Below are 22,347 nucleotides of genomic sequence, written 5' to 3'. Positions count from 1 at the left end.
ATTGATGAGGAGACCTCTGAGGTTGTCATGGTTGAGGACCAGCCTCACCAAGCATGCTACTGGTGGGGTTCCGACTTTGATGACCGCTGAGGAATCGGAATCGTGAGAGTTTAGAGCGAAGGGCTATCATTAGGTCTGAGTAAGTGTTCCCTGAGGAGTATCAGCCATCCTTCAAAAGGAAAAGGCGGGGTCTGGGGGTATAGCTCAGTGATAGAATGCTTGCCTACTGGAGCCTCTGGGTTCAGTCCCCAGCCCCCCCCACCCCTACCCCCAAAAAAGGAGCCAAGATCCTAGCCAGGTTCAGGGTGGGTATCTATGGAGAGACTTTAAATTCTTCTAGTCTCACTAAATTTCCAAACGCACATCCTCTTACCCTCTAACACTCCGTGTAGCAAGACCTCCTATAGCAAGTTGACAACCTTGGCTAAATTGTATCTGAGAATTTGAGTTTTATACCTGCAATGTTCAAGTTTCCCAGCGTTGATTATCCATCTTCTAAATCATAGTACTAGTCCTTTTGCTCAAAAATACAGTTTTAGCTGCCCTAATTTAGGAAAGGCTACAGGCTATTCTGGAGAAAAGGGCACAGCCTAGGCATGTACCAGGGAAAACAATATGCAATTATTGCTGCATATTGCATTATTGCATTCCACAGAGGCCAGAAGGACTTTAACTCCCTAATCTGGGCTCTGACTTCAGCCCCATGTGTCACACTCCTTTCTGGGGACATCACATAATTCAGGGTATTCAGTTACTGAAAGCCTTTCTTGGTGTAAAGATTGGAATCACAAGGCTCACTGACTGACCGACTGACCTGCTTCAGGAATTTGCAACCTGGGGTTGGGCCTAGGCCAGTTCTGCTGGACAGTCATCCCACAGTGGCCCTAGCTCCACAGCCAGCCAGAGCTACTAACAATTTGTCATTATCAATGGTTCAGAAAGCAATGTCACTATGGGAAAAAAACCTTGGAACTGAAGTGCTTGTGTTAAAAGATGTCTCAATTCTAAGTCATTTTTTTTTTACAAGTCTACTTATGGATTATCTTTTGTGTTCTGCACATTCTGGATTTCCAAGCAGGATGAAAAAAGTAACTGAACTCTGACTCATCACCATAAGGTAAAATTTGCCTTGTGGTGTTTGAAGTTAACTGAAAACACATTTGACATGAAAAAACAAAAGCCTATAACAGTTCAATCTTTCAGTTTCTGTTTTATGTGCTTGCTTGCCATTTCTATGCCTTAGAGCTCCCCCTTAATGGAAGAGACCTGGCAGACTTTGGAGAAGACAGGACTGGGTTCAAATTCCTGTTGCAAAACTTACTAATGATGTGATTTCTCTGAGCCTTTGTGTCTCCATCTGGTGATGAAAATATTTACCTTGTGAGGTTATAATGAAGATCAGCAGTAACACACATAAAGCATTTGGCATAGAACCTGGTGCACAGCAGGCTTTCGGATGCATTTGATAAAAAGAGGTCGTGTACTGTGAAGCATATAACTTCGCCAGCATATGCATATCATCATAATAAAGTTTCCAATCCTAAAAAAAAAAAAAAAAAGAAAGAAAGAAAGAAAAGAAGGAAAAAAGACATTCCAACTTTGAACTTGTATGATATACTCACATGAAAGCTTGTTTTAGGTTCCTGGCACAGCATTTGAGAGGCTGCCCCCACTGCCAGATCAGGAAAGAATCAAGATCTAGAGTCACATGTTTAGACCCAGAGAGATCACAGAGCACCAATGAGGATGTTTCAGGATGGTGTGGTTTATGACCCTTAAACCAGGTGGGCGAAAGTACCCAGCAATGGAAGGGTCAAGAGGGAAGAGAGCCGGGTGCCATGGCACACATCTGTAATTCCAGTGACTCAGGAGGCTGAGACAGGAGGATGGCAAGTTCAAAGCCAGACTCAGCAATGGCGAGGCCCTAAGTAACTCAGTGAGACTCTGTCTCTAAATACAATACAAAATAGGGCTAGGGATATAGCTCAGTGGCCAAGTGCCTCTGAGTTTAATCCTTGGTACCCCAAAAAAGAAAAAGAGGGAAGAGGATATATAGAGAGGTTAGAGGATGTGCAAGCAACCAGATTTATTGGAAGGGTGTGAGGCCTAGATCAGCTGGGCAGAATCAGGGAGCAGGATGTGACTGCATTGTAAGGCTGGGCTCCATTCTCAGTGCCCTTTGCCCCTGAATGTCTACAGACTTCCTTAACCTAAAGCATCAAATATCAATCCTTCAGAACCATGCAGAGCAGAAACAAATGAAGGTGTCCGCGTGTAAGGCAGTGGGATGTAGGGACAGGGCTGAAGAAAGTCCTGTGCCCCCTTCAAAGCCAGCAGCTGCTGCTTTATTCCAGCCAGTGTTTCTTGTGAGGATCAATGAAAACATGGTAGAATTTCTGACTTTTCAGGAAAAGTCTCCCATCTGGATTTTACTGCAAAATCACTCACATTTGTTGACAGCAAATTGATATTTATTAAAATGCTTGAGAGGGCAAAACCAAAGCAACCCAATGGCCATCAGCTCGTCACCTGTGCCCTGAATGGTGCAGAGTAACAAAACAAAATGCTTGTTAGCTTAGCAACAGCACTGCCATAGACTCAAGAGAAAGCAGATGACAGGTGCTTGGCCTCCCTGCCACGCGTGCAGTGGGTAGCCTGGTTTTGTCTAGTCATGCAATGGAAAACCAAGGGACACTTTTGTGGCATTTCAGAGGCAGATCCAGTCGTGTGTTTCTTATTATACTCCTGATGTAAGAGGTGTTGATGGGCAGTCTGGCCCAAAGGCAGGCCTCTCTCTTTCCACCCTCCTTCCTGTCTTTCCTGCCCTCCATTGACTCGTTTCAGCCAAGGGTACACTGTTCCCTCTCCCTGTCCCTTACAGCCAGTCATGTTCACTTTCTTTTTTTTAATTTAATTTTTAATTTTTTTGTGATGGGATTGAACTGAGTGCCTTGCACATGCTATGTGTTCTTTTTTTGGTACTGTTGATTGAACCTGGGACCACTCCAACACTGAGCTACATCCCTAGTCCTCCCTGCTTCTTTTGGTACTGGGGATTGAACCCAGGGCACTTAACCATTGAACCATATCCCTAGTCCTGTTTTAAATATTTATATATTTGGTACTGGGGATTGAACCCAGCACCTTGCACCACTCTACCTACCGAGCTATATCCCCAGCCCTTGTTTTTTAATTATGACACAGGATCTCACTAAGCTGTTGAGGGTCTCACTAAGTTGCTGAGGCTGGCCTTGAACTTGCGAGCCTCCTTCCTTAGCCTGGGATTATAGGTGTGTGCCACTGTTCCCAGTGAACCGCAGCTCTTTTTATTTTCTATTTTGAGAGGGTCTCACTAAATTTCCAACTCAAACTGGCGATCTTCCTACCTCAGCCTCCTGAATCACTGGGATTATAGGCATGTGCCATAGTGCTCAGTATATTCATTCTTTTTAAAAACTATCCCTGATGTGTGTCGGGGAACTGTACTCCTGGCCAATTATCATGCCCAGAGGCCCACTCCTACCCCCATTCTATGCTGATTTGACCTTCTGAATGAACTCTCCAGAAAGCCTCAATCATGCTCAAAAAATCTTAAGAAATAAGCTAGTTTGCCATCCAGGCCTGAGATCTCGGAAAACCAAAGCCTAGAGAAGTCAAGTGACCTGCCCAGGGCCACAGAGCTAATCAGAAGCAGCAGTCAGGACATGCCCTTGCCAAGGAAAGGGGTTCCTTCCATCACTGAGGCCTCCTGGAAGCGTCTTTGGCCCTTATTTTGAGCATCTGGTGACTGTGCTGTATGAGGGGTACCAATTATCATGGAAGGCAAGGCATGTCAGCTGGTTATGGGACCTGAAACAAGTGAACTCATCCTTCTTCATCAGAAAAAGAACCTGTGACAGAATACATCTGGAGTGCCTTCACTGTTCCCATGTGATTATCAGGGCCTGAAGATCAAATTTCAGAATCAGCACTGACCCTTGGTTCATTCTTTTTTTCTTTTTTAACTCATGGTACTGGGGAGGAAACCCAGGTCTTCATGCATGCTAGGCAAGCACTCTACCACTAAGCCACATCTCCAAACTGGTTCCTTCTTTCTTAAATAAACAGTCTTTAGCCTACTGTTGAAGCTCTCTTAAAACCTATTATGGACCCAGTAGGTATGAATAAATAAATGAAGTCTTCTTCTAGCAAGAGGTTGATTCTCTGGCTCTGGTTGATTCCCTAAGCCTTAATCAGAACCAGATCACCAAGTGTCTCCTGTCTTCCTATGGCACACACACCCTGGCAGTCCGTCACACACCCTGTTGGTAAGGGGACATAGGGGAAACATTTGATGGAAACTAGCATTTTCCAGATATAGATTGTGACTTATCAGTGGATCAAAAATCAATTTGATGGGTGTTTCTTTTTGAAACATTGAATAAATTAGAAATAAATAGAAAATATCAGCTTGCCTTGCAGGCAGTGCAGGTATAGATTACTTTTGACTGACAGGCACACTGGCCGTCTGCTTGGGCTCAGATCCTGGGTCTGCCACTCCCTAACTGTGTGACTTGGAAAAGTCCCTTCTCTGTACTTCAGTTACCTCATCTGTAAACTGGAGAAAATAACTTCATCAATGTCATTGGGTGACATTGACAACATAAAGTGCTTAGAAGAGAATACAGGTGTCAGCTGCAAATTTCATCCTGCTCTGTTATTTCCTGGGTTTGCGCAGAAAAGTTTAGAAGCCAATGATATAGAAAATGTCAGCTCTGTCAAGGCTGCCTTTGCCGAGGACCCTACCCGTGACTGGCATCCAACTCACAGTCTCCTGCTTTCTCGTGAGGCCAGTGCTGGGAACAGGCCTTCCAACTCTACTGATTCCTGCCACCCAACCCTGGGCTCCAAAGGATGGTGCTTGGCAGGGCCACTGAGCAAAGAGGGAGCAGAGGCCTGAGATTCTGGGTGCAGTCCCAGAGAGGAAAGAGAACAGCAGGCTCTTTACCCTAGGAAGGTCCATCTAGTTCTCATGGCTGACAGCATGAATGCGGAGGTCTTGAAAACCAAATTCAACTCCAGGAACTCTTGCCACAACTGAATGTCCCTCCTCCCTCTTTTCCCGCTTTCCCTTCCACCCCCTCCAGCTCCCTTGTGCCTGCCTCCCCCATCTCCCCCACCTTCCCCTTCCTCTCCCCTCCCCCCCTCACTTAACAGACTTCAGGCTCCCCAAAGGCTTAATGAACTACAGCTTTCGTCTGTTTTAGTATTTAGTCATGACAGGAAGAATTACTCTTTTTGCCAGGAGAGGAAGAAACGCTTTAGTTATCAGCAGAGCTGGCCAGGGGCCAGGCAGCCTCTGGAGCAGCCCGTGGGGATTAGAATGCCAGAGGTAGACATGTGCTGGCCTGGATGCATCCACACCCCATAAGCACAGTTATGCTGGGCAAAAATGTGGGGCCCCCATCCCCTAAGCCCTAAGTAGCAATAAAGAAGGGGGATCTGCTTCCTGCCTCCCTTTCTGGCCAAGGTGAAGAAGGGAAAGGCCCAGCAACATGGAGACGTAGGATGAGCGGGCCTGGTGAGCTTGTGGAGATCAGTTAAATTACGATAAAATAAAGAACTATTTACAGAGCACCTCCCTGTGCCAGGCTTTGCCTGTGGAGAGGCCATTGTTGTCCTCACTGTTGATTGGAGTGCGCAGACTTCTCCAGCCATGTAGGGCTGGAGAGAAGAGCCCAAGTGCTTGGTGTTTAGCACCGCATGGGTTTCTCATGCTGCCTTGGTTTCTGACCATCATCACTCTACTGGGCATTGGTCCGATGAGGAAAGTGAGGTGGTGGCAGTGAGAGGAACATGCAGAGCCACATCTATGCAGAAGCTAGCTGTCCTTGTATCCTGTGATGCTCCATAAACCCACCAATGTCCATGAGTGTCTTCTTGGACAACTCTTCAGACTTCAGGCCTATGACTCAGGAACAGGGCCAGCACTGGGGTCACACAGCTCAAGCAGTCCCAACGACTGTGACACCAGCAGAGTGATCTCATAGCGACAGGAGAGGGTACCCACTGGCAGTGGTGGGACAATCAGTTGAATCTTGTTGCTCTGAGCACAGATAAAGCATGAGATTCTAGTAGCTATTGGCTGGCACACAGTAGGGCCTCAGATATATGTTGCATTGAGCTATTCCAAGCAAAAGCTTTCTGGGCAACCTCTAGCAAAATCATCACACCCCCATCAGCTTGTTTCCCCATCTGCAAAGGAAGGATGATGATAATGAATCCTTGAAGGTTGGCTGAGCATAAAAGGAGATATGAGCTAGGTGAGCTCTAGAGCACCACAAATGGAGGCCTGAGGGATGGGAAGCTTCTGAAGCTCCTGGCTTCTCAGAGAGACCCAGCTGTGGGCTTGGAAGAGGCCAAAGAGCTTTTCTTCCAGATCTTTGGTTCCCAACCTTTTGGATTCAGAATTCTTTTACACTCTTAAAAATTAGTGAATACCAAAGACCTTTTGTCTATGTAGACTATACCTATCAATATTTACCCTATTCAAAGTAAAAACTGAAAAAATTTAAGATATTTGTTCATTTAAACAGATCTATTGTATAGCAACATAATGACATAGTTTTATGAAAAGTTATGAGTTCAAAAATAAGTTAGGGAGAAGAGTGATATTATTTTACATTTTTCACAAATCTCTTCAATGTTAGGTTTAACATAATTCAGTTGTATTCTTATATCTGCTTCTGCATTCAGATTATTGTTATAAGCTCTTTCAGTTGAAATATTTAAAGAAAATACAGTCTTATTTATATATGTAGTTGGACAAGGGAGGAATATTTTAATAGGCTTTTCAGATAATTGTGGATAGTCTTCTTTGAAACTGCACCAAATCTCCACAAACAAAATATTTTAAGGTCACTTGTGATGTGGAATCAGAAACCGTATCAATGAACTTCATATACTCTCACATTAAACTCCACTGGTCTGTCTTAAGTGGATCTTTTGATATAACATTAAAATGTCCTACACTGTTCATTTGAAAATACTAGTTCACTAAGTTATATGTTTCTTTCAAAGCTGACATTTTTCATTGCAGATTATCCAAAAAGCCACACTTGTTAATATCACCATCTATCTTAAAGGAAAAAAAATCATAATGTATTAGGAAACTGTCAATCTCACAGTGATGGATACAAGTTTTCTAAAATTCTAATTTTTGCTTGAAATTCTGCATTTTATCACCAGTAACAAATACATCAGTTGTTTTCTTTGAAATGACAGGCTCACTTGGTTCACTTTTGAGAAGAGGGCTGCTAAATTCCCAAGTTTGAAGACCCATGGTTTTTCTGTCATTTGTTCATTCAAGGAAAAATGTGTTTCCTGAAAACAGCAGCTATTCAGCTCACATCTCAATCAGCTCACATGTGCTTTTCCTTGAGACAACCATTGTACTTCAGTATGTGGCCAAAGTGCTTTATGTATACATCCCATTTCATCACATGGAATATTAAAAAGTACACCCAGGGGCTGGGATTTGATAAAACTAATTTTTACTGCTTCATCGAAGTTATTCTTAAGGGAAATTGCTGTTTGCCCCTTGAGAGTGTGTGGGAGCAGGCAAAGCAATTTGCTTACTAGTCTAACTGGTGCCTGTGCCATGATCCCTGCTAAGACAGCAGAAGTTCTGCACACCATTGCCTTTGTGATGGTCACAAAGGCAATGTCAGCATGCATGTCAACACAGTCAGACAAATATCACCACAGTACGATGATGGAAATCGTATTGACTCCATGCATCTCCTGAAAGTTTCCTGGGAACTCCCAGGGATCTTGGAACACACTTAGAGAACAGCTAGAATAGACAATAATGTAGCTAATTTAAATTTGAAGAATATTCATCCCTTTCCTTTGGCACATGACAGTAAAACTACTTTCATTTTTTTAAAAACTCAACCATGTAATTTTATAGAATTAGATTTGCTCACTGCTGATCTGATTTTGCTTCCCTCCTTGACAGTTGAGGAAATTAGAGCTCCAGAGGCTGAGTGACTTACCTATTTGTTAGCCAACTGGCAATTAGTGGCAGAATCCAGTCTGGAACCCAGGTCTGCAAGAGATCAGGCCAGGGTAATATGGGCCCCACTGGCTACATGGATGCTCAAGGATGCCAAGCAAGCAGACCATGCCCTCTGGGCTGCAGAAAGGGCCATCGGGGATGAGGCAGCTCTCCTTATCCAGGGTCAAATCTAGCAGCACTGCGGATAACGTAAAAAGCATCCATATCTCTCCACTCCACATGTAGCCCTGCATGGGATGGTCATTCCAGGGTCTCCCAGGGAATGCATTCTGTCTATAGTTGTTTATCTCTACAGAGGAATTTCGTTTTAAACACACACACACACAAAATTAAACGAATCCTTCATATACAGATTGATAAAAATGTCCAAGATATATTGTTAAATGGAAAAGCAAGGTACGGAAAAGGATGTAGAACTTTGCCTTTGAGGGGAAAAAAAAAGAAGAAAAATAAATCTATTTCATTATGCATATGCACTGATTCCTCTCTGGAAGAAAAAATTGATAACGTCTGTTGCTCCTGGGAGCTGAGGCACTGGAGTCTTTTCAGGGCATCCTTTAGTAACTTTTGAAATTTGAACCCTAGTGACTACCCTATTCAACATAATAAATGAGCATTAAACACACACACACACACACACACACACACACACACAAACCCATAAAATCATTTCTTCAGCACACTAACTTGGGAGTTCTCACTTAGAGGTACTCAGGCAAGTGAGAGCCTTAACTTCATTTCCCTCTTCCCCTTCCTTACCAAGGCAACAGTAACATCTCCTTTCTATCTATCTATCTATCTATCTATCTATCTAGTGCTGGGGACTGAACCTAGAGGTGCTTTACCACTGACTTAAGTCCTAAGTCCCTAGCCCTTTTTATTTTTTATTTATTTATTTTTTAAATATTTATTTCTTGGTGTAGATGGACACAACACAATGCCTTTATTTTTATGTGGTGCTGAGGATGGAACCTGGTTCCGCCTGTGATAGGCGAGCACTCTACCGCTGAGCCACAATCCCAGCCACCCCCCCATCCCCCCCACCCATTTTATTTTTTGAGACAGGATCTCACTAAGTTGCTGAAGCTGGCTTTGAACTTGCAATTCTCCTGCCTCAGCCTCCTGCACCACTGTGCCCAGCAACTAATGCCATTTATTGAGTTTGTAATGGGTGCCAAGCAGCATACAAAGTATGTTATGTACAAATTACCTCCACAAAGACAAAGAAACCACGAGAGTTTCCCTCATGCACATGGGGGTAGCCAGGCTGTGGGTGAGAGCTGAGTGAGCCAATCAGAACTGAGCAGGCCTCCCTGGGCCTCAGGCAAGGCCTTCTCCACAAGCCATACCACCCCTTCAGTGTGGATTTTCTTCTCCCAATTCCATTTGCAGATAAGATCCTGGTTCACTGCGCCATGGGCCGGAGCAGGTCGGCGACCTTGGTCCTGGCCTACCTTATGATCCACAGGAACATGACTCTGGTGGATGCTATCCAACAAGTGGCCAAGAATCGCTGCGTCCTACCCAACCGGGGCTTTCTGAAGCAACTTCGAGAACTGGACAAGCAGCTGGTTCAGCAGAGGCGACAGACCCAGCGTGGGGACTGCCAGGGGGAGCCATAGGACCCTCTTCACTCTTGGGATGGAGAAAGAAAAGCTGAAATGGCACTGCCCCATGACTTTGGTCACAGAGAAGGGACAGCAAAACAAAAGCTTGACTTCTTCCTAATAATCTTATTAAAGTTCCCAGTGTGTGCTGGGAGCGGGGAGGCTTTAGAGCCGCCTCCAGGCGGAGTCCAGGCCTCAGCCCCGTGGGGGGAGACTGGCGCCCGGCTCAATTGGTTACAGATGAGAGCACCGTTCTGCAGTCTCCTGTAATTTTTTCTCCCTCTTCTTTTTTTTTTAAAGATGGAAACAGAAAAGGATTTAAAAATGTGTGGGAATTGTGTTGTGATTAAATGTTTGGCTTTGTCTGAAAGTCACATTCTTATAAAAAATAATTTAAAAATAGAACTTGATTTACTATAAACACAGAAAATTCCTGTGCAGCTGTTACAGGAGAGCTTTCACAGGTATCAGGGCCCCTGGAGACCACCCCGCATTCTTTACCCATGGAATCCCCAGGTCACCATTCACAGATGCTGCTGGCCTGGCAGGGGTGGGGAGTAGGGTCCTGAGCCCCTTAGAAGTCTCTGCCCTTGGCTTCCTGCCTGCCTCAGGGAGCCAGGGCTCTTCTGAATGGTGGCCAGAGCTGCCACTACTCAGACAAATTCAATAAATTGTGGCAAATTTGGACAAGCAAGAGTTTGGCTTTATAATTTTGCACAAAGAGGGAAAGAAGGAGACACCCTTCAGCAGACCAGGACTGTGCCTCTAGCCAGAGCAGCTGGGGCTGGTTTGTTTTCAGTCACACCAGGAAGTATTTGTAAAGGGGTTTGCTGTGGAATGGGAGGATGGGGCAGTCAGGGGGGCTCAGGGGTGAGCTAAGCCACTCACTGTGAGCATGTGTGCTCTTCATTCTTGAGAAAATAGTAGCAGCACCAAGTGGGTCGTGGTGGCTTCTAGAGCCAGGAACCTGAACCAGACTGAACCCAAAGAGAGAGAGGGGTCGGGGCAGGGGTGGGGTGGGGTGGGGGTCCTAGCAGCCAATGACCAGAAAGGGAAACCACCTGGAAAAGCCAAGAGAGTGTGCTAAAGGCCTACTGGGAAACAATGGAAAGGTGCTGGGTCTCCAGTTTGGTTGTGGTTCTCAACAGAATGAAAGAGGAAGTTCTTGTGGGAGGGAGGTAAGAGTCCAGGGATTCAGCAGCTGGATAAAGTCACCCAAGAGTCTCCCTGTGACCTCAGGGAAGCTGTTCTGCTTGCTGTGTCCTGGGTCCTTGTGCCTGGACCTGATTCCCTGGGACTGTCCGGGTTCTGCTCTGGGAGGGTCACCTTGGCCCAGGAGAAGACTTGGTCCTCTGATGAACATGCACAGGGAGGGGATTCCCCTGAGAGCCCCCACTCTCTGCCTGTGTTAAAGATATTGGGCTTCTAGTAAATTAAAATCCTGAAACGTTGTAAAGGAGTTGCAAAGAAAAAAGGCAAAGCTGAAATGGAAATATGAATGTAAATTGGTCTATCTTGGTGATAAGATCAAAAAGGAGAGATGTTCCCTCTGAAATTGTGACAGGTCTGAACTAGAGAGAGGTCGGGCTGGATCAGCCAAAACTCATGTGATTGTGAGAGAGAGAACAGAATGGTAGGGGCATAATGACCAAGGGTGATGGAATTGCTTAATGACTCAGATTGGGGTATAATTGGAGCCATGTATGGGCTCTTGGGAAAGAGATGCAGACCAAAAGGGACTGGGCTCAGAGTGATCTCTACTAGTCTTCCCTAGCATGGCATCCCGATGACTGCCCTCTGAACTGTTTTCTCTTAGGTCTGATATTCTGTGCCCAGATACAAATCAATATTTCTATTTTAATAAACTATTTACATTTAAGTGAATTCACATGTAGGGAGGATGTGTTTTCTTGAGCACCTACCACTTCCCTATGCCACCATCTCTTTGTGGGGCAGAGCCCTGCTGAGGGCAGAAGCAAGAGAGAACTTAACACTGGAGGGTCTGGACTCTTCTGGTGACTCCTGAGAGCCAGACAGGAGAAAGGAGGAACAGTTTTTCTAATAGTATTTCACATCTTCACAAGTAAAATATTCAATCAATGAGTATTTGTTGAGAATGTACCACACATGACAACGGTTGCATTATAAGAGGTCAAAAATAAAAACAAAAGTGTGGGTTGTAATAAAATGCAATGAGGGAAAAGGGTGCTTAGGTGGACAGCAACAGGGAGTGTTGGGGGAGCAACCCACTTTAGAAGGGCAACCTCTCAGGGAGAGTAAGCGTAGGCTTGAGGTTGTACATCTTGCCAAGGAGGAGCGAGCATTCTAGTCTGAGGAACTGCCTGTCAGGTGAGGGGAGAGTGCAAGAAAAGGGGTGGAGAGGTTGGATTTTATTCCCAGTGCAAAGAAAAACCACTCAAGTGTTTTAAGCAGGGAAATGGTGTGAGCTTTTTCAAGATCACTCCAGAAAGAAAAAAATCATTTGGCCAAAGTATGGAGAATAGGCTATAGGGAACTGAGAAAGGAGACCAGAAGATCAGTTAGGGGGCTATTATAAGAGAGGAAGGTGGCCTGTACAGATAGTGCCAGGGAATTTGCATTCAGGATCATTTTGGAATTATGCGGGAAAAGGAGTGGACTTGCTGAGAGGGGAGAGAAATGAAGGTTAACGAACTGGGTATCACTGCATTATGGCATGTCCAGAAGACACAGAAAAGGTGTCCCAAGTAATTTGATCTGCAATCTAGAGCTCAGAGGAAGGTTCACAACTGGAGATACAAATACTGTGAAGAGGTAGAACTTGAAGTCATCATAGGAGATAGATAAGGAGAAAAAAAGAGAGGATGCTCCAGGCCGGAGTGTTGGAGTGTTGCAGAACGTGAACTTGTCCAGCCAGACCTAGGTGGAGGAGGAATCTGGGAAAAGGAACAAAGAAGCAGCAGGAGTCAGGGAGGCCTGGGCACAGACCCTGAAGTCACTGCTGGGTAAGCGACAGTCCTTGCACTTTCAGTATCTAAGGCTGTCTGCAGAGCAAGCCTTGCTTGCAACAACAAAGGAACCTATATTTATGGAGCACTTAACAGTTTTTACAGCATCATGTATTCATTAGCTAAGCCTTTAAACCAGAGAGGTGACGAGTTACAGCCTTTTCAGAGTTCAATGTTTTAGGAGCCTTTTCACAGGATACAGTGTTTTAGGAGAAAGAGCTGTGATTTGGGAACACCGGGTTTGTTTCAGCTTACAAATTTTAGCTGGGTGAGTTCAGGCAATTAGGTTAGCTTCTTTGAGCCTCCATTTCCTGATCTGTAAATGAAAACGACCACCCCATTTCCCACACAGGGTGAGTGTGGATCAGGTGGAAGCGCTGTTGGTGAAAGCTCTTTGTGACAGTGTTGTGAGTCGTTATTTCTGAAACAGCACATTGGTGAGGAAGGCCAAAGTCTGAGGCCCGAGTCCAAGGGCTGGCACCATTTGAGCTATGAAAGTAGGCTGGCAACAGACAATCCATGTTAGACTCTTGAAGAAAATGAACAAGAACACATTCCTGGTTTTTAATCATTTAATTAATGGCCTAATCGTGAATGAATCCCAACCTAATGGTGAGTGTATTCAGTCAATAAATCCAAGTTCCCGTTTTCCAGGACCTGTGGTGTCACATTCAGGTCTGAATTTCCCATTGAGTGGGCAGGTCAGGAGACAGCAGGGTGCTCCCTGGCCATCCCAGCTGTGCAATTTCTCTCCTATGCTAAACCTTTCTGATCCCTCAAGGAATGCTGGGACTTGGGGCCCAAAGATAGCTCCCAGTGACTACGCCAGTCTGTGGGAGACACAAGATGTCCCGTGTTGGTCTGATTCTGGTGTGGCAGGTCTGGGACAGTGACTGGGATTTGTCCCTGACCTCCCAAGAGGGCTAGAGGGCAGGCATGAGTGGGGACACTGGAGCCCTAGCATCCCACAAACTCAAAGGTGTGATCAGCAGGCCACTGCCAAAGGGAATGGGGGCGGGGGGGGGGTCCTCCAGCCTTCCCCCAAACTTAAAGCAGCAGGAAAAAAACTGAATCATGAAAGTTTCAAAGTGGGTCTTGTGGGGAGCTGTGTGTCACGGACCTCATCCTGCCTCCCACGCTTAGGCAGCCTCTTGCCTGATGCTTGGCCACTTCTGACCTGCTGCAACCATGGATTCACACAAGCCGGGCATTTCCCCGTCAGAAGAATGGGGAGCCCAGCAACTCTGTCTCCCTTCGCCACAGCAGCCCTCGGAGCCCTCAGGCTTCACTACTGATGTTGCCAACTTTGCAGGTGTGGGAGGGAGGGATTTAAGGGTAGAATCTGGATATTAAACCCACTACACATGCAGAAACTGAAAGAGAATGACACAGGTGAGAACACAAGGCCAGGCTCCGCCAGGCATCCTCCTCCATGAGGGGCCTTTTACCCTGGTGCGCGCTCTATCCTACTGTTCAGTGTTTTGGGATCGTTTTAAGGTTTGTATCTATCATCTGTGTTAACACCTAACTATTATGTGTTGAAACAATAGTAGTGACTTGCTTAGCAGAGAGCTGTGAACACCCACTTCTAGACTCATTGCTTGAATAATCCAGTGTTTAAACTTTCATGCAAAACGTTTTCTGAATGCCATTGAATAATGTTTGTGAATATTTACTTTTCCTCCTTGGTCTAAACATTTAGACTAAATAAAACATACAATCAATCATTCACAACAGAGCAAAACTTTCACACTTAAATAAATTTTCAAACACACTATACCAAACTGGGTGTTTTGGAATTAATCTTTATAAAAATGAAGCTTGCTATCATGGTACTAGGCTCTGAGGGTGTTTATACAGACTGTACAAACTAAGCAACTAGATATTTGGGATATTTGTGTAGGATCTCTTTGCAAATGAAGATCAAAGTCAAAAAGAAAAAAACAAATTCACTTTATTTTAAAGACAATGATTGGCATACAGAAGGTATGCACTAGCATAAAATAAACTTTCATGAAAAGCATTAAAATCCATTATAAATTAATTTATTAAATAGGTATTTGGTATATGTGATGGTTTTATTAGATATTACTTTTATTTATTGCCAACCCCTCCCCCAAAGTCAAAGCAAATCAGAAAATCTCATAACTCCAATTTACACTAAATAATTTATTTTCCCAAAATGTGTATGTGTTCTGAGATGTGACACATGATACAGTTCAATTGGTCATTCTCTATCAATCATAATATGACAGGACACAAGAGGCTAAAAATGGCTCATCATAATTTATTTTATGTTAAAATGTACAGCTTTTTTTGTTTGTTTTTGTTTTTTGTTTTTTTTGAAGTAACTGACTAAAAAGATAACAGATAAATACAAGAGTGTCGCTGGCTCCTATTTTATACAAGGATTACGCCTCTCCTGCTTGGCCCTTACTGTCACCCTGTACAGGTACAAAGGCTACAAAAAAGGAAGCAATATAAACAGACACAAATAACTTTTTTTGCTTTTTTACATGCGATTTGTAAGCTTAGTTTGAGCTATTCACAAGCTACTTCTCTATTTTTCCTTAAAAAATAACTCCAATATTTTATAAAGATAGAAAAATCTACAGATGGAATGAAAATGTAAAGTTAGAGGCATTTCCATAAAATAGCAACTTTACACCAAATTCACTATTTTTTTAAATTCTGCCAAGTATTTGGACATATATGAAATGTTTCAAAACCTGACAGATAAACACTGAGATATGCTTCATTCAATAAACAGAAGTCTGCATTTATAAAACAGAAAGCTGCCTTTTTCCCCAAAGAAATCTGTCACCAAAATGGAAAAGGGTCTCAACTTTACACCAAACATTTAGCAATAAAACCCTTTTGACTAACCAAATGGGAATAGCCTTTATAGCTCTTTACAGTTTTATAATTAACAAAAATATAGTTTTTTTTTTAAACCCTCAAATTAGGGCACCCTAATCAAGGCAAAAAACTTAAGAAATGGCTTACTGTTAGCACAACACTTGTACAGTACTACAAAATGCACTGTCACTAACAAAGACATTAGCGGCATGCTGAAGTGTCACCTTAAACAAAATATACAATAACTGAAATGCTAAAGGCATTTACATGGAGTGGACAGGGAAGGAAAAAAAAAGCTCTAGGTTCAATATTAAAACAGATAATCTGGGGGCTTGATATCCACATTGTTTAATGGAAGCAGGCACAACCAGTGGCTGCCTCCAAACTGTAGTCCAGAGAGGCCTTCCTTCGCAGAGAATGTCATATAAAAGTAACAGAAACAAAGGTACCAAAAAAGAAAGAGGAAAAAAAGAAAAACAACTTGTATAAGGCTTTCTGCTGCATACAGCTTTTTTTTTTTTTTTTTTTTTTAATAAATGGTGCCAACAAATGTTTTTGCATTCACACCAATTGCTGGTTTTGAAATCGTACTCTTCAAAGGTATTTGTGCAGATCAATCCAATAATGACGCCCAGTGGGCCTTGTGGACTGCCCAAGGTGTCTACCTTCTCATGTAGGACCCATTGAGAGATTGTTTGGACATGCCTGTGTTCATGTAGCCGTGGTGTCCAGGAGCTGTGTACATCATATTACTGTGAGGCGGGGTCTGCATTGGTTGCTGGGCATATGGCTGGGTTCCCATCATGCCCATCTGCATCTGCATAGGGTACTGGGGAGTTTGATTCATATAGCCATGATTGCTGTGATAGCCACTGTTCATCATTGGCTGGGACATGCTGTACCCATTCATGGCATTGAGAGTGTTCATGTTCATATTCACAGAATTGACATTGTAGGCTGGGGCTGGCATCAGGTTCACACTCATGTTCATGCCTCTTTGCATTGTTAAAGTCCGTGCAGGACCCTGCATGGCTACCGTCTGGGAGCGCCCATAGATTTGTGACTGATGGGTGGCAGCGGCTGGTGACAGAGATGCCGACTTGGTTCTCATGGAGACATGGCCCTTGCTGGCAATCTGAGTTTGCAGTCTTTGGCTGTGGGAGATGCCAATATTTGATGCAGCCATGTTCCGTTGCAAAAGAGGTGGCGGCAGATTCATTGGAGGAGGAGTCAGGTTGGGGGGTGGGGTCATGGTAGCTTGTGCTTGGGGTCCCCCAGGGACGGAGTGTGGAGACTGAGAAAGCTGAACAAGCCCTGTGTTACTTAATGGTGTGGACAAAGAGGCACTGTTTGCATAGGAAGTCACAGCAGCGGAATGGCTGTAAGGCAATGAATGATCAATAAGTGTATTAGTTAACTGCTGCAGTTTGGCAAGGCTGAAGGTGGCAGATGGCTGTGGGTAGTGCCCAGCCCCAAAATCACTTTGACCCATTCGCTCATATAAGCCAATGTTGGCGTTGCCTGTCTCGGGGATGTCAGCCAGCTGCATCGGTGGGGTGAAGTTAGCAGCCATGCTACACTGAGCCAGCTGCTGGCTGCTGCTCGGAGGCCTCTCCACCACACAGCCTTGGGGAGACTTGACGCTGCAGGTTGGGGGAGAGCTGATGCTGGTTTGCTGCAGCATGCTGCAGCTCCCGCTGATGTTGGACATCTGCTGGGTGACGGCACAGCTGCTCTGTGTCAGATTGCTAGAGGTGAGGTTGCTATAGGAGCAGCTGTTCTGTGAAGAGCCATTTCCACAAATGCTGCCACCCATGGTAGAATCATAGCTGCTTGGATTTTCGTAGTTCTCCGTTGTGCTCTCAATACTGCCCAGGTCGCTAAATCCACTATCTACAACTTGCTGTGAGTGATCTGAAACTGATGGGACATCCATCATTGGACTGGTTTCCATGTTCTGCAGAGATGGCACTGAGATGGCGCTCTGATCTGGGCTGATTTGGGCATAGCTGCTCTCTAGGGCAGGAACACTGGGACTATTGACAGAACGAACTGACTGGCCAGGATGGGAATGAACGGATGAAACTGGGCTACTGTGATCTGACTGTTGGCAATCGTCCAGTGTGGCAGCGATTTGTGGACTTTGGTCTGCGTGGGTGTAGTTTTGTAGGCTTCTACAGGCCTCTTGAGTCTCGGCACAATCCTGAAAGGTGTCATCCTGTTCCCTGTTCTCCTGGGTCAAGGACTGAACTGCCTGAACAGTCTCTGAGTCGATTTCCATGGTGGTTGTGTTTCCCTCTTTGAACTCAGAATCCACTTCGCTGTTCTTTTGGTCCTGCTTCTGTGTCTGTTCTTCTGGGGGCTCCTCATCAGACTCAGGTGCATTTTCAGTATCTCCAGCAAGCTCCTTAGGCTCACTGTTACATGAAGCTGCAAGGTCAACCCCACATTCCATCAGGACCTCTGGATTCGAATGACTAGGCTGGACACTAAGGTCTAAAAAAGCCTCCTGATTTTCTAGGACTTCTTTGAAGGTTTCCCTTGGGAGTTCTTCCTTCTCTACTTCGGCAGACTCCATGTGACTGTCATCTTCATCATCCGCATCGTGATCCTCGTTGTGAGATGGCTCTTCATCCTCCTCTTCTTCCTCTTCATGATCATCCAAGTGCACGGTGTCTTCTTTATCCATGGCAATTCCTGGTTCCTCTTTTTCCTGACTTTTAGCACTATCCTGGTTTTTTTCTATAGTTTCTTCCTCCTCCTCCTCCTCCTCCTCCTCTTCCTCCTCCTCCTCCTCCTCTTCCTCCTCCTCCTCCTCTTCTTCTTCCTCAGGTTTGATGAGATCCTCGTCTGGTTTTTCGCCTGGTGATTTATTTGGACTTACAGGTACACACGCTTCTTCCTTTCTGTTTCCATCCCGAGGCAGCAGGGCTTCCACAGTCTCCCTCACCTCCTCCCCAATCCTGATGGGTGTGGGACTAGTTTTGTTTTCTGAAATCTCCTTCTGCTCTTCCACTGTGACCTGGTCATCAGGTTCCATGGGCGTTTCTGGTGGAGTATACAGATTCAGTTTAAATCCGGTCTTCCTCTCTTTGTTTTGCCTCCACTTAGAAAGACCACGCTTTGTTCCTTTTGGCCATACTTGTTTGCACTTTAGAGGTTCAGGATTGTCTTTGCTCCCTTCTTTCAAGTTACTTGCATCATCATCTATTTTGTCTTAGTGGAGAGACAGAAAGGGGAAGGAAGACAAGCAAAGTTTTAGAAAGCATAGCCATGGACAACTTGAATTCCTTCCTCTAACTTAATTAGCCAGCACTGCTTTCAATTTAGCATTTTAAAAGCTGATGGTCAAGATAATCAAGACTAATGTAGAATAATATTGTTGCATAAATCAAATAAATAACTTAGGCCTGGGAAAACATCCGAGTTTAACAAACAAGACATTCTATGATGTGAAAGCCCTGAGTTCTACAACATTAAAAAAAAAAAAATGAAATGAACTTGAACATTTAGAAAGTAAGAAATACAGGGGAATGGAATTAATGCTAGCTTATATGCAAATCATCACTGCACTAGAAAAATAACTAGAACAATAATTCCTATATCTATCCTGAGGAAATCAACTTTTGTGGATATTTACTCGATTTAAATGATCTCAAGATGACATTATTTAATTTTCTTTGAATGTTTTCTCTGGCATAAAAATAAACTGTGTACCTTTGAAACAATGAATAAATAACTAGATACACAAAACACAAATGTATCTGTGAATCATCATTTTTAGGATTATCTTTTTTTCTTTTTCCCTTTGGCAGTACAAGGGATTGAACCCAGAGGCTTTTTACACATGCTATGAGCTAAATCCACAGCCTTTTTGAAGTTGTATTTTGAGACAAGGTCTCACTAAGTTGTCCAGGCTGCCCTGGAACTTATGATCCTCTGGCCTCTGCTTCCCAAGTAGCTGGGATTACAGACATGTGTCACCATGCGTGGCTTAGGATCATCATTTTTGCATGATATAACAACCTACAATACAATTACCATGAAATTACTGAATACTGAAAATACAGGTATTCTTTTCATCTCTCTGTCCACATTATATTTGGGATCAGTTTATGTCTCAACTGGAAGATTTGAAATACAAAAACAATTAGAAACACACTGTGATTGCAAAGTTCATTTTAGTTCAGGTAACCTTATTTTTCTGTGTCCATATGCACATGTGATTATAAATAAATATGTTTATATAAATATGCGCAAACAAATAAATACATGAAAATATATTTACACACACACAAAATAATAAATAAACATATAAAATACCCACGTCTTAACTTCTTTAGAAGATTGAAGACCACACTAATCCCCTAAAGTAAATGGCCAATTTAAAGGGAAAGCTCTATAAAGAGCAATAGTCTTACTAGAAATTCTCTTTTTGGCTAGATACAGTGGCACACTCTCCAGCCACTTAGGAGGCTGAGGCAGGAGGATAAAAAGTTTGAGGGCAGCATTGGCAACACAGCAAGACCTTGTCTCAAAAAATAAAAAAAGGAAGAGCCGGGAAGGTAGCTCAGTAACAGAGCATCCCTGAGTTCCTCTGCTCCCAACCCCTGGCAAAAACAAAACAAAACAAAAAAATTACCAATAACGATAACAAAAAACAAAAGCATCAAACACTATTTTGGAGAACAAAAATAAAATCTAACAACTGAGGAAGAGAGATCCTTCGTGCCAGAATGGAGTGATTTCTAATCCAGTCAGTGCCGGGCAGGGTCAGCTTTAGCTCGTTTACATAATAAAAGGACTACATATAAACTTACCTGCCAGCATGTTACGTTGAAATTGACTAATTGAAAAAAAACATATGAGATGTAGAATGATCTTGGCTGGAAGTGCCAAGTACTGGGCCTGAGTTGTCAAGTTGAGATGTTCAGATTATTTTCTTTATATTCATAATGGCAGATATGGCCATACCAATGACCACAGAATCCACATTCTTACTCTACATGCTACTGATCCTACCAGTAATTTTTTTTTTTTTTTTTTTTTTGGTGGGGGGCAGTGGGGGGAGTTACTGGGGATTTAACCCAGGAGAGCTTTACCACTGAGCTACATCCCCAGTCCTTTTTATTTTCCATTTTGGAACAGGGTTTCCCCAAGTTGTTGAGGGCCTTGTTAAATTGCTGAGATTGGCCTCAACCTGCTATCCTCCTGCTTTAGTCTCTTGAGTTGCTGAGATTATAGGTATGTGCCACACACCTGGTAGTCCTACTAGCTTTTGTAGGAATACCTCCCTAAATCAGAAGATAAATTTTCAGATAATTATTTTTAGAGGGAATAAGATCCAGAAAGGTATAATATAGCCACAAAGGATTCCTAAAAGTCAGTAGCACAAAGTGGAGAAGAAAGGCAATGATAATTCACCTACTGACTCCTGAGAAGATAGCCAAGAAGTGGAAGTAAATCTCAATCTCCACACACACAAAGGAGCTCTCAGTCTGCAGTCTGATGCTGTTTATGTGTTCATTTGTTTAAAGAAACCAGAGAAAAGGGCTTGGTCTCTCTCTACCCAGGGTTAAGATTTCTTTCCCTCAGCAAATATTGTATGCCAATTATAGTGTTCCTGTTGAAGTAAGGAAGTCAAGAAGGTGCTAACTTGGGTTCTTAAAACTAACTTTTCAAATGCTAGAGTGCAACCTGTGGTTCCCAGGCAAATGAGATGGTTTGTTCCCAGAATGGAACAAATTTTAGATGGAGTCATTTCAGCTAAAGAGAAACGAGACTTATAAAGCCTCACGATTCAGCTGGGAGTACAAGTGCCCAAACTGAGTGCTTTTAAACAGCACAAAGACAATTCAATGGTAGGTTTTTTAGAGGATGAGGAAGGGGTATCCATGTCAACTTCAGAGGAAAAACTATTTCCTGATTTCTATATTATCTAATATTATCAAAGCTAATATTGATGATGTGGGTAAGTTCATATAATTCTTGATCATAATATCCTCAGATACTACTGATGAGTAAGATGTACCTCTAGTTTACTAATAACCTTTTTCTAGGAAAGGAACTATTCTCATTCAATTCCCACACTGATGATAATTATATACCTTGATTTCTAAAACATTAAATGATGAAAAGTACCTGTTAGAATCAAGGAAATGCAGTGTGTTTCTTATTGACAGACTTCAAATTTTTTGAAGCTAAGCCAGTTTCTGGAAAGACAAACCCACCCACAGGAACATTCTGGTCTTAGTAGTTGTTAACATAAAATCCCACTGCAGGGAGAAAGGACAGATGAGCACTTATTTCAGGTGTGATGATATGACCTCCCAGATGCCTTTAGTATCACTCCAGAAGCAAGTCAGACTAACAGTCGTAGGGTAAGGTTTTTTATAACCCTCTACTTACTTCTACAAGGGTCAGCATTCTTAAAGCAATGATTGTCTTTTCCTTCCTCTTCCTCTGTTTGTCTTTTCTTCCCAGGCTGATGTTGGAATGCTTTTCTCAGAACTGGCTTCCTGCCATCTTCCTCCACTTCGATCTCACAGGTAGGCTCCAGCTGCGGCATTGGCCTCTCTTCATCTGAGTTGTCAAAGGGCTCATTCAGTACTTCTGTAGTCTCAGAAATGGTCTCAGTTGTTACACTGCTGTTGATCCTCCTGCGTTTACGACCCCTTTTCTTCTTTAGTACAAAAGGCCTCTGAAATTAATTCCAAACATAATACATAAGAGCTCATGAGAAATTAAATGGTTGGGTCGATATGCAGCAAACATGTATTGAAAATGCGCCTGAGAATCTTGCACGTAAAGACTTCTGTAAATGCCTTTGTACTTA

General features: G+C 43.5%; 2 protein-coding genes across 5 annotated transcripts in view; one reads left to right on the top strand and one right to left on the bottom strand.

The window, feature by feature from the left end:
* The window catches only part of Dusp29 (dual specificity phosphatase 29), a 37,943-nt gene extending 27,587 nt beyond the window's left edge, over positions 1-10,356 (top strand). Inside the window, exon 4 of the mRNA XM_076834490.1 lies at positions 9,452-10,356. Coding sequence (XP_076690605.1) covers positions 9,452-9,681 — 230 coding nt within the window. The 3' untranslated portion in view covers positions 9,682-10,356. The remainder of the gene's footprint in view (positions 1-9,451) is intronic.
* Positions 10,357-14,920: 4,564 nt separating this feature from the next.
* Positions 14,921-22,347, bottom strand: part of Kat6b (lysine acetyltransferase 6B) — a 188,220-nt gene continuing 180,793 nt past the window's right edge. For all 4 annotated transcript variants that reach the window (XM_076835259.1, XM_076835258.1, XM_076835260.1 and 1 more), the window contains exons 17-18: positions 21,921-22,212; positions 14,921-18,728 (exon numbers count right to left, since the gene is read on the bottom strand). In XM_076835259.1, the coding sequence (XP_076691374.1) occupies positions 16,174-18,728; positions 21,921-22,212 (2,847 nt within the window). In that variant the 3' untranslated portion in view covers positions 14,921-16,173. The remainder of the gene's footprint in view (positions 18,729-21,920; positions 22,213-22,347) is intronic.

The sequence above is a fragment of the Callospermophilus lateralis genome, chromosome 15, assembly GCF_048772815.1.
Source record: "Callospermophilus lateralis isolate mCalLat2 chromosome 15, mCalLat2.hap1, whole genome shotgun sequence".
In the NCBI taxonomy this organism is placed as follows: Eukaryota; Metazoa; Chordata; class Mammalia; order Rodentia; family Sciuridae; genus Callospermophilus; species Callospermophilus lateralis.
The sequence above is the reverse complement of the archived record's forward strand: the minus strand, read 5'-3'. Positions and strand labels throughout refer to the sequence as shown.